This window comes from Sander lucioperca, chromosome 1 (genome assembly GCF_008315115.2).
Source record: "Sander lucioperca isolate FBNREF2018 chromosome 1, SLUC_FBN_1.2, whole genome shotgun sequence".
NCBI lineage: Eukaryota > Metazoa > Chordata > Actinopteri > Perciformes > Percidae > Sander > Sander lucioperca.
The window spans coordinates 22,286,624-22,298,646 of record NC_050173.1 but is presented as its reverse complement, the minus strand read 5'-3'; the positions used below and the strand labels follow the sequence as shown (position 1 = coordinate 22,298,646).

The following is a 12,023-nucleotide window of genomic DNA, read 5'->3' as shown; positions in this document are numbered from 1 at the left end:
AATGACGCCCACCATCTGAAATAGCAAGCTAAAGATGAATCCCGCCTACCTGGTCCTGACATCCAGCTTACACCTGTTGATGATGCAGGAGAGCTCGAAGAGAATGGGGAACCACCCCCGCACCCACACGCGGTCCTCAGGCGCTACATTCATGTCATCACTGGTGTAGTCTTTGAAGGCCTGCCAGGGAAATACGAGCAGTGTTTACCATTTCTCCCTCCTAAACACATTTGTGTGCATACTGTACGGGGCCATGATCTGCACTATTACTCTCTCTCTCTCTCTTTATGAAAAAATGATTATAGCACTATGCAAAAGCTGTATCAGTAAACATTTACACACGGCACAATTTAATGCACACTGGATGATGTCATTAGATGTGGGGTACAAATACTACTGCACACTTGCAAATAAATTTATCCTGTACTGAACAGCTTATGATCACAGCGTGCTTATATATTCTGCCCATCTTTAGATGTTAGTTAAGAGGTACATTTATAAAGTGTTGCTCAGATACATTATGTTTATTAAAAGTTACAGTGTCTGCAAAATGATCTGCACATGGCACCTTCACAGTAAGGAATAAACTGTTCAGTATTAATCAGGGCCTGATATTGACCTGTGGCCTCTCTGAGACGTATTTGGCGCAGTGTCGGATGAGGCGGATGGCTTCCATGCTGGTGTCCGGGAAGGAGGCATTACAGGCAAACTCTGACAGACACTTGACGGCGTCCTGGAAGGAGTCGATGGTGGCCGCAAAGTGCTTTTCAAATACATTCGCTGGGAGACGGACAGAGGGAGATTAAGGCAGAATAATATAGGTAGATAAAGATAGATGGAGAGAGAGAGAGAGAGAGAGAGAGAGAGAGAGAGAGAGAGAGAGAGAGAGAGAGAGAGAAAAGATCAAATTTGATGACCACAAGATCAATGTAACCAGTTAACAAAAGTTTTTTAATTAGGAAGGTTGTCATTGTAGGTATGACATCTTTCTCAGGTGTCTGTGTGTGTGTGTGTGTGTGTGTGTGCTGGACTCACTGACGATATGACCGGTGGTCTGGAAGGCCAGCTCTACAATGCTCTCGTCCTGGTCAGAAGCAGCCAGGTGGAAGACAGAGAAGATGTTCTTCCAGCCAGAGCGGATGTTCGCCGCCTGGGAGTTAACCATCTGGGCTATACAGCGCACCACCATGTCTCTGATGGTGGGAGACCTGGACAGGAAATAGCGGGTAAGAAGAGTAGAGGAAGAAGGGATTGGAAGAAGGACAGGGAGGAAAAGAGTTGAGGAAGAGGAGTAGATAGAAGGGGAGCAGCAGATGAAGAAGCATAAGAAAGAGGCCAAGAAAGAGTCGGGTGGGGGGGGGCGCATAAGAGTCAATCAATTAAAAAGAAGGAAATTCATCTCTTCATTAATGTCAATTATCTTTAAAAGCTGTTGATATCCCATTTTCAGGCAGCATCACTAATCCAGCACTGGCTAGTCTTAGCACGACAGGTTTTTACATCAACTGTTGCCATAGTGAAGAGCTTTCCCAATTGCTCAGTAGTTATGAATGAGAGAAGAGCTCTGCCGCTGCTTACAATGCACACACACACCATCACAGAGAAGGGCAGCATAAGTGAGTCTAATGGACACACTGCGCTGCAGGGTTTACATGGCTGCCTGCCATCTCCTCTCTGTTGAAGCTCTCAGCCTGTTCAATCTGTGGGTGGATTTATACTTACACTGCTACTCTTTCACATGAATAAAAAGTGCGCTGCAGTAAAACAGCTTGCCTTTTGCACACATGCAATTACAACAGCAAAATCAAACTCACTTATAGCTGATAGCTGTTCAAAATCTATTCAAGACTGATTCGGACCAAGCAGGGAATAAAAAGGCTTTTCACATGAATTCACTGAAAGGGTAATGAAAACGGATTGAAATGGGTCAAGCGAAATGTTTGCTTGCTGCTTTTTCTCTGAGTGAACAGTATGCTTACTCACTGCTACAAGAAAGACAGAGAGAGAGTAGAGACGGAGGAAGAAAGAGACAGAAAGAAAGAGAATGAATATCAGACGACACAGAGAGCTGCTACAGAGGTTGAGGGGAGGAGGGGAGTGTGAGTCTGCAGCCATGTGAGAAACCCAGAAATAGGAAATACTCAAAGCCACAGCACAGGCCTTGTGTTTGCACCTACCGGCATTACAGATTTACACGGGAGGAGCAACATAAGCACTCACTCCACATCTACACTGGCCGACTGAAAAAGAAACCCAGCAGTATAATAAAGGACCCATCCCACTCTGGACACTGCCTGTTCTCTCCCCTCCCCTCCGGGAGAAGGTACAGAGCAATAAAATGCAAAACAAATCCGCTGAAAAACAGCTTCTTTCCAAGAGCTGTAGCCACTGTTTACTTAACTTTGTTCTATTTATTCAATTTTTTTATGCACACTACTGAAAGATCTGCTGAACAGATATTCATTGTACTCTGAGCACAATGACAATAAAATATCTATCTATCTATCTATTGTATACAGAATATGCATGTACTACTTTACCTGTTCTTCTTCATGATGTGCTCAAAGGGCCTCAGAAAGTCTTTCTGGAATCTGAAGTTTGCCAGCTCCCCCTTCTCCAAAAATTTCATGGACAGTTGCCTGAGAGAGTCCACTGCGAAAATTGCCACATCTTCATTGGTGTTACAGCCAACCTGCACAGAGATAAAACATAATTCAGTAACATCACGCTGTTCTGTTTTTTACATTTCATATTTTAAACCATTTTCTTAAATGTAAGTAAAGTGCAGCTTTCCAACAGTTCCTTCAGTAAGACTTGCAAATGATCAACAAACATTTACTGTTGATGCACAAAAGAAACAGTTCACCCTCCAGCAGGAAAAAAATAATCTTAAAATCTACTCTCCAACATGATAAATGACTATTTTGAGGATTTGATTTAAAAAAAAAATGCTAAACCCAGTTTGCAGCTACTCATTGAGAGATGTGTCCTTGAACAACAAACTAGCAGAAAGCTTTTCTGGCAACACTTTGTGTTTATCAGTGACTGAAATCAGCCTTGTGTAAAACAGTAGGTAGGAGAGAAAGTAAACAGTCCTCTATCTATTTCCTAGATAGAGGAAAGTAAACAGTCCTCTATCTATAGTTTAACCTCATTATTTTGGGCCATGTAGATTATCAGTGACACCATTTTGAGTTTCTTTCTATACAACAGAACTATACTTTATCTATCCATGTCTAAAAAATGTGCTTCCGTTTCACGATTTCCATCCCTGGCGTAACCAATCCTCACCCACCTTGTTGAAGTGGTCTCCGATAACCTCCCAGATCCGGGACCACTGCAGCCTGATGCGACCCATGTTGTAGTAGGAGATCTCGACTATTTTTTGCAAGCTGAACATGCGTGGGTGTGTGGGCGAGGCCAGCTCATCCATGGACACAGCACACAGCCAGCGCACAAAATCAACTGAGGAATAGATAGAAGATGTTGGCAATGAGCAAAGCAAGAGTGCTTTGTACGGGCAAAGTGACTCATGGCGATCAAAAATAGTTTGAATGTACCTGTCCTTGGAGCAATAGGAATAGCAGTATATAAAGTAGCTAGATCAGCTAGACTCACCTATTGCGTTACCATCCAGTCTGGTAGAACCGGTGAATATCCTAAAGTAGAAAAATACGTGACAATTATTATTTAAAAGCCACACTGCATGGACAGATTTGCATTTCTGCCAATACCATAAGAGGATGATGTCTGACGCAAAAAAGATGTTTGCTCAAAACATAGAATTATATGAAAAATAGAGTTTTCCGGATTTTCTTTTCAGTTCAGGGTGACTACAGTACCTGTCCACAGCCACCACCACACTCTGAGAGCTGGTCTCTCCGATGGACTCCTGAATGCTGGCAATCTGCTTACGGTCCACGGTCCCTCCAACTACAGAGCAAAGCACAGATGATTACATCTAAAAACAAATACCATTAATGAGCTTGTTTTAGCTTGTCGTTTTTACGTTTTATTAAAAGTATAGGTCTACTGAAAAACACAGGAATAGTCTGGGACATTGGACTTGCTTTGCAATATGTATTTATCAGTTGGTGCTGACCTAGACCCAGGTACTCGTCGTTGCTCTGCTCCTTCGTAGTTGTAATGAAGCCATCTTTGCTGCGCACCGTCCCTGAGATGTAGCGTGCCTTCACCCCTGTACCGATCAGCTGAGCCAGCTCCAGCTGACTGATGCACTTCATGATCTGAGAAGAGACAAGACAGGACATATTTAGAGAAACAAATGCATAGAGAAAGTAACAAAAATTTACACTGGGAGGACTGGGACAGAATGGAAGAAGGGGGGACCAGGAGATATGTGTATTGGGAGGAAAGAGGGAGATGTCAGAAAGATCCAATAACAAAGTCCAACTGGCTGCCCAACAAACAGCTATTACTGCATAATGGTTAAATAAATGCACTAACATTATGATTTGAAGTCAAACCAATCATTTTCATTGGGTCAGCTTCTATTTTATATGTTGTTTAAAACCTGTACTGCTTGAGCAACAAGGTTAAACAGAATAAACTGTATTTACTAAAATGTTACTCTATTTTGTTTTTAATACAATGTTTAGACATCTTTTTAATGTAATAACCTTGTTTCATGTTGTGCATAGAAACAACTCTAAACTGTTAAGAAAAACAACAATATACATTTCCCATTTGGAATTGAGGCCTATTGTGACTCATTGCTTGAATCAGGAAAGGAGAAAGAAAGGAATGGTGAGGTGAGATACTAGAGATTATGTAGCATACCTCGTGCCAGGAGTTGCCCAGGTAGTTGCCATCGGTGTGGGCCACAGTGATGAGGGTCTTAATGGTGTCAATGTTCTTCTGCTTCATTTCTGAGATGCCAGAGCTGGCGGTCAGCAGGGTGAACCTCGCCAAGGCCTGCACATACGCATCCCTCTCCAACTGAGACAAAAAAATGAAAAGGTAGTGTGTCAAAATACTGCAAGGTACAGTATAAGAACCAGTCAGACACTAATCCTCCAGTTAAGACTACAGTACCTGTATGCAGAAGATGCATGCTATCCTGATGGCAAAACGGATGCCTTCCAGACACAGTGAAGCCACCTCGGTGTCATCGCAATCCTGTAGACCCACGCTGAAAGCTGCCAGGAACGGTGTCCATGCCAGCTGCGGAACAACAGAGGGACGACGTGTATCATTTTTGTGTGAAACTGCGTATGTCCCACATAGATGTGTGTGCGTGTGTCTCTGTCTGCTACCTTGAACATGGGCCTGACGTGCTCCAGATGTGTGGCGCTGGTGAAGGGAGCCTGCACGTGGCTGACGGCCTCCATCAGAGCTTTGGCCGTCTTGGCCATCTGCTCCATCTCCACGTTGTACAGCAGACGCCTCTGCTTCTCGCTAGCCACACCTAAGCGGGAATAAACAACAGCGACATGAACACACAGAATACTCACAGTCTCATACACACCCAACAAACTCCGCAAGGACAACACTGCAGCTTTTATCTAACAAGCTCTGCAAAGTGTCTAAAAGGAGGCTGAACTATCGAGAGACAAAAAGTTAAAATAGGCCTCTTTAGCCTATTAACATTTTAAGCGACTGATTTAAGTGTTTTTCATAGAACAATTGATGGTAAATATGAACAAGTCAACGTACTGTCTGTTAGGGTTAATATTATTATTAATATTTGTATTGTTTCAAAAAGAGTTCCAGCATTGCATACAAGTCTTCCACTGAATGAGTATTTGTGATTTCTTTGCTCTGTGTGTCTCATCTCAAAACCACTACAGCAACAAAGACATCAGGTAATCGGCTCTTGATAATAACTGGAATCTTAGTCTTAGTATTTATTATCCCTTTGAGACATCCCATAGCAGCAAGACTCACTGTGCTTGTTGGATTTTATGGTGATCTCTTTCGTCTCCTTCATGGCAATCTTTTTTCCCGCAATCTCGTCGTAGATGGCTGAGAGATATTCCTCAGGTAGGTCTTTGCTGTCGTTGATGCCGCGGTTCATCTTAATGTATTGCTCTTTTGTCATTTTATTCTTCACCTTTGCGGGCGACAACAAGAATATGGGTCAAAAGCTGCACATGCAGTCCCAGTGATTTAGGTTGCAATGATATCTGAGGGAATGACTGCTGTCAAAAGGCATTCCCAAAGGCTGCCGCCTCCCTGAGGTGGAGTGCTTACCTGTGGACTGTGAAGGTCTGTTGTCAACATAATGATCGAGTAGGCAAGGACGTATGCTGTGTCAGCACTGGCAAAGAGGGTTTGCCTGGAAAATTGAAGGGAAGAGGAGGGGAAGGAAAGACACAATGCATTTTAATAGCATATCTTGTATGTGGGTCATGTTAAATCAAATTCAGCTACTTCCATAGTGAGGATTTTCCGGCCAGAGAAGTAAACTCACCCCTGATTGCATTCAAGATATCTCGCTGCAAATTTCTCCATGAGCCGGTCAATCTTCTGGGCCTCTCCGGGGAGCCGAAAGCCCTCCAGGAACATCCTTAGTGCAGAAACAAAGTCTTTGCCCTGGAAATCCATTTGATCCACGTAGGCGTACATCACCTCTTTATTGAAACGGTCATTATCCCCGAGGAATTCTCCCACTTGAGTCTAGGAGAGCAAAAGTTAGGGCAGTCTTATTTTAACATACTGCAATGTAAAATACAAATTAGAACAAGACAGAAAATCCTGCCAAAAGAACAGAAAGGCTGTGCTGTTACACCCCCATGTTTTGAATTTGGTTTGAACAGAGTGAGAGCTCAACACTCTCACTAGAATTGCAATAAGTTGCTCTTCACATAACATTTCTCACGTCATAAGAGGGAAAACAGACAAAGAAAATGTACTTCAACACTGTAAAAGAGCAACTTATTTTTCTGCCTTTCACCACTTACACTTTCCATTAATAAGAAGCACTACTCTAACAGCAGGTCTATCCAGTCAGCGTGGATTAGATAAATACATGATGGACTTTCATGGTTATCCACTCTGTTTAATGCTGCTGTTGTGCCACTGCATCCAAGGGCCCTTGTTTCTAACCAAATGTTATGAACACTTTAATGCTGATTATCGCTGTGCATGGACACCCTCGAGGCTGTCCAAGGCTGGGATTAGATTATTGTGTGGCTTCTGTGTGGTTTAGCTGGCTGATGCACAAGGGAGAAAGTGCAGTTTGCTGAGGCTATTTGTTTATTTGACAAGCATTTAGAGCTGTCTATTGTCCATAGGATAGTAGAGACTATAAGACTTTTCCTTGATTTGCCTGTCCCAGACATATTTCTCAGCTCTGAGACAAAGGCATCAAGTCAGCACAAAGGCTGAGGCTGGTGATGACGTTGATATGAATTATGTTTTACTGGAATACTGAATCATTTTAAGATTATTTTTTGGGCATTTTAGGCCTTTATTTGTATAGGACAGCTGAAGACATGAAGGGAGAGAGAGAGGGAGGCAGGTGAGCTACACAGGCGCCCTACAACATTATTTGTGTGTTCAAATTTGTGTGTTATGTTTAAAATCAGGTTTATCACAACAAAAAACACAACTCCCTGCCCTCCGTTTGCTTGTACAATCACATTTTCTGTAATTCTTTCTAAGAACCTGTTTTTTCCTTCATCTGTGCTGTTTTTATACCTCCTGTTTGAAACATACAACAGTTTTTGGGGTAGAATCCATAACATGTGCACCTCAAAAACTGGCGCAATTTAACCAACAGTGACTTCTCACGTTTTTGATAAATATTGTGATCGTTTGACTCAAGTGGAATAATCTTGTAATCAGCACACCTCGTCTGAGATCAGTTTGTGTGCCCTCATGTCTATGATTTTGAAGGTCTTGTAGTCTGCGCTTGGCTTTAGCTGAGAAACTGAATGAAAACAAAGTGACTTGTTACCGAATCAAGCCTCTCTTCTTGGTGCAAAAACTGAGCAAGATCCTCTGGGGTTGTACCCAGCATGCCCTGCTCTTGAAGGTACTGGATTCCTCTCTTTGGTTTCTTGTTGAACCTGTGTAGAATCCAAACACAGAGAACATACTGTAGCCGATGCAGCATCACAGTAAGGATAAAATGCAATATGGAAGTGTACGTAGTGGAACGTACAGGTCAATGCCTTGCTCGATGATCTCCTTTTGCTGTTTGAGGACCTCAAACTGTTCAGGGTTGTCGGTACCGGACATCTGGGTGCTGTAGCTGCCGATGCCAGATGAGGCTGTGGAGTCCAGAGAGTTAATGCTCCCATAGCGGTTTATTGTCTCTGGGGCCTTGGTCTCTGTGCTCTCCTGTTCTGATGGTTTCTCCTGGCCTGAAGAGCAAAAAACACGACATAAGATAATCCAAAAGGGGTTATAGACGAATGGAAATAAACCAAGTATTTATATTGTTACTGTAAGAAGGAACATCCTGGAACCATCACAAAGGTGATAGTTTTTAACTGAAACTCTTTTGCTGACACAAAGCCAGCCTGGAGTCTTAAAAAATGAGCTAACTTAATTCTTCTACTGTGGGAGAGAGACTTCAGTAATTGAAAGGGGAAACTGCAACACAGAGAACAAAATGACCCTAAGCCCATCTTAATGATTGTTGTTGGTAGGGAGGGTATGCACACTGGTGTTACTCACATGCACACAAGATCACAGCCTAACAAACTCCAGAAAACACACACTTACTCACGCTGAGCAGGTGCAAGGTATGGTATGTGGGGAGGATATTATAAAAGGTGGGTTATCTAAAAAGCTCCAGGCAGTCAAAGAGGAAGCAGAAAGAATTTAGAGGCCAAGAGATGGTGTTTTTTTTTTTTTTTTTTTTAAAGCCAGCCGAGACGGGTGCAGGGGATCGGCTGCTGCTGCTGGAGCGGGTTGACCCTGTAACCCTGTGCTAGGGCCAGGTGTCTGATTACCCATTGGAAACTCTTTAAAACATTCAGGACAGTGTCACAGTAATGTGAGCTGGCAGTGTGCTCCCCATTCTTAGGCGTACATCATAGAGAGAAAAAGACGGAGGAATACAGAGGGAGGAGGGAAAATGAACTGAAAGTTTAAGATGTGTACTGGTTATGTGTTCATTACATATTCATGAGATTAACCAGCATGATTTTTACCCATCGAGTTCAGAAAAAAGTGTTTCTACCGTTACTTTAATGAATCCATTCATGGTTCTGGTTACAATCTATGGGGCATGAGTGGGTAACGGAAAACCCTACAAACGACAGGTTATTGAAGGCTGGACTAGTACAAGATCATCCAAAGCTACAGACACAGCAGGCTGAAAACAACCAATTCTTATCACAGCAACACATTCTAGCAAAAGCTCTGTACTGTTCTACCATTACCTGCTCTTGCTTTGAAGATGTACAAAAAGGGGAATGACACAACAAGGTACAATTAAAATGTGATATATTGTGCTGGAATGCATTACACATTTCAAAAATATTATTGCACTTTGACTGTACACGGTAGGAAATAGTCCTTCGTCTGAAATCCCTAACAGCCAGCAGGGCGGATTTAACATTCAAAGTTTAAATTCTGACCCGTGAGCTCCTGCTATATTACTAATGACTTGTACTAAGTTTAACTGCCTCTGCTGGTTAGTCTTGACAGCTTGGCCCGAAGCTGACATGTGGATAGTTCCAGTGGCTTGTGGGATATCTTTTCCAGTCCTTTGACAAAGTTGCACTTGCTCCTTAATTTTCTTTGGAAAACAACAGAAATCCTCCGGTGTGCAGAAGACCCAGGGGCCGGTCTCATACACAGGATTTGCTCTGTATGTTGTAGACGGGCGTTTCACAGCGGCTCGGCTGCAGGTATTGCTCTGTTTTAGACTAAGCTTTATCACTTACCCCAGTTAACCTTGAGGATAAACTGTTGCCAATAAAACGGGCTGATCAGAGGAAAAGTTTAGTTATAGCCTTGGAAGTCTCATCTCTGACATACACCTTCCCTAACCCTTCTCCACAGACCATTGAGGAAAAACAACAATCTGGGTTTTTATGGGCAAAGCCAACAAAGTGTAACATTGCAGGCACACAAACAATTCTAGCATGTACCATCTGTAATTAAGCTGTGAACGTAAATTCAAACCACTTCTGATCACGTCTCGATATAATAATATGGAATACAGAGATTTCCAATTGGAGTTTAATTAGTCCTTCCAAACTAGTGATGTGATAATTATGTGTTTAATTTCTCTTTCACTGACCTAGACTAAAATACAAACATGATTTATGCCACATTTGTGTCTTAATACTAGATATTTAGTGTGTAGAATCAAACAGAAAGGTAATATTCTTATTGATTGATAAATTATATTCATGTTCAGCGTGTCTTACCTAGGCTGGTCTGGGAGTTGGGGTTGACATATTGGTCTTTACTCCATTCTACCATACATTTCAGGATGGACACTAGACATTCAAGGCCTTTCTTTCTCAGGGTCAGCTCCTAAAAAGGGATACAAAAATAATTACAGTATTATAAATAACTGTAAAAACATAATAAATATTGAACCTTTATAAAACAAAAATACCAAATAAAGCAAAACACATTTAAAAAAAAAAAAAAAGAGAAGAAACATCACCTGTAGGGTTGTTGTGCCAAGCTCATGGCCTCCGCGACCCTGCGCAATTTTCGAGAGGTCATTGACCAACCGCTCAAATATGTTAGCAGCATTCAAGTCACAATCATAGTTCACGTAGATGTCCACCACACTCTGGGCATCTGAGAAAAACAGATGGAGTTTGTCAGTGACAATCTGTGAAACAAATACAGGCTGTGTACACAGCTTTTTATGGAGTCTGAAGCAAGCATAAATAATTAAAGGTTAATTATAGGCTAAATTAAATTAAATTAAATTAATTGAAACCTTTAAAAAAATGATGATGTGATTAAACACATTTAGCTGACACCTATTTTGTAAACTTCAGGTATTATGTACCAGAAGCCTCCATTACTGCCTCATTATCAAATTAGACAAAACAATCAATAAAATGGATTAAAATGAAAACCTGCGCATATTCTAGTGAGGGTTTGTATGACCATCCACTTGTGGTCGTAGGAGCTTGTGGACGTCTCAAGAATGTACAGGAAAATCTCCTTGAAGAACACCTGCGGACAGTCAGGAGAGGGGGAAAAAAAACATCAACTGCCTGCAACACAACACACAGCATTCTCCAGGAGCCCACATGAGTTTCTCTCAGTAGACAGCAAATACAGCAGGTGGTCATCAACCTTGGGCCAACTAAAACACAACGATAAACTGTGGGCAGCAGAAAGGAGGTCATGGAGCGACTCTCAATTGCACCGAGGTGGAAGAATGTTACAGTACTCTGTGAGAAACCACATCTCCCATACATCATTTGTGTCAGCTGCCAGCTGCATTGAGAAATGGAGTCAGACTGTCAGTGTCAGAGTATGCTGTGTGTGGTGTTCTTCAACAACAGGGAAAGAAGACTGTGAAAAGAACCACAATGTATATTTCATTTAATTATAGTAAAGCAGGTGAATATTAACCTGTAACGTGTGTTGAAAGGAGTACACATAGGTAGAAACTGATGTTTATAGGAACAATTTTGCAATCTGTTGTGATTAATATTTTTTGCAATACTTCCACTTTTGTCGTTAATTTCCTAGAAACACTGCCAGGCCCAGCTGTCAGAGAAGGTGTGAAACTGTTGCTTCCCATTGTGGTGGGTGGATATATAAATATAGCAAATGTAACTAGCCAACTGGATCATCAGGTTTTATCCTGTGTGTATATATATATATATATATATATATATATATATATATATATATATATATATATATATATCAAAATTAAAAGAAAAAAAAACTGAACACATGAAGAGCAAACTGCTGATGAACACGAGCAGCAGGTAACAGTTGTCAGAAAGCAAGTGTGTGTGTGTTTTGGAAATGTGGACAGCGTTTATTGCAACACTTTAAAAGCTGTGGTTACTGAAAGCAGCTGCAGTAAGTGTTGAGTTAAAGTTTGAGTAGGATAG

General features: G+C 41.7%; 1 protein-coding gene across 10 annotated transcripts in view; it reads right to left on the bottom strand.

Annotated features, from left to right (window-relative positions):
* The window catches only part of arfgef1 (ADP-ribosylation factor guanine nucleotide-exchange factor 1 (brefeldin A-inhibited)), a 54,602-nt gene that overhangs the window by 6,619 nt on the left and 35,960 nt on the right, over positions 1–12,023 (bottom strand). For 7 of the 10 annotated variants that reach the window (XM_036000478.1, XM_036000487.1, XM_036000482.1 and 4 more), the window contains 20 exons: positions 11,025–11,124; positions 10,598–10,737; positions 10,353–10,461; positions 9,357–9,365; positions 8,129–8,330; positions 7,922–8,033; positions 6,434–6,639; positions 6,214–6,298; positions 5,908–6,073; positions 5,277–5,428; positions 5,056–5,184; positions 4,801–4,959; positions 4,103–4,247; positions 3,843–3,933; positions 3,619–3,659; positions 3,296–3,465; positions 2,541–2,692; positions 1,036–1,208; positions 620–780; positions 50–180 (listed from right to left, as the gene is read on the bottom strand). In XM_036000478.1, coding sequence (XP_035856371.1) covers positions 50–180; positions 620–780; positions 1,036–1,208; positions 2,541–2,692; positions 3,296–3,465; positions 3,619–3,659; positions 3,843–3,933; positions 4,103–4,247; positions 4,801–4,959; positions 5,056–5,184; positions 5,277–5,428; positions 5,908–6,073; positions 6,214–6,298; positions 6,434–6,639; positions 7,922–8,033; positions 8,129–8,330; positions 9,357–9,365; positions 10,353–10,461; positions 10,598–10,737; positions 11,025–11,124 — 2,633 coding nt within the window. The remainder of the gene's footprint in view (positions 1–49; positions 181–619; positions 781–1,035; positions 1,209–2,540; positions 2,693–3,295; positions 3,466–3,618; positions 3,660–3,842; positions 3,934–4,102; positions 4,248–4,800; positions 4,960–5,055; positions 5,185–5,276; positions 5,429–5,907; positions 6,074–6,213; positions 6,299–6,433; positions 6,640–7,921; positions 8,034–8,128; positions 8,331–9,356; positions 9,366–10,352; positions 10,462–10,597; positions 10,738–11,024; positions 11,125–12,023) is intronic. The other 3 variants (XM_031281930.2, XM_031281936.2, XM_031281937.2) reach the window with 1 other exon arrangement.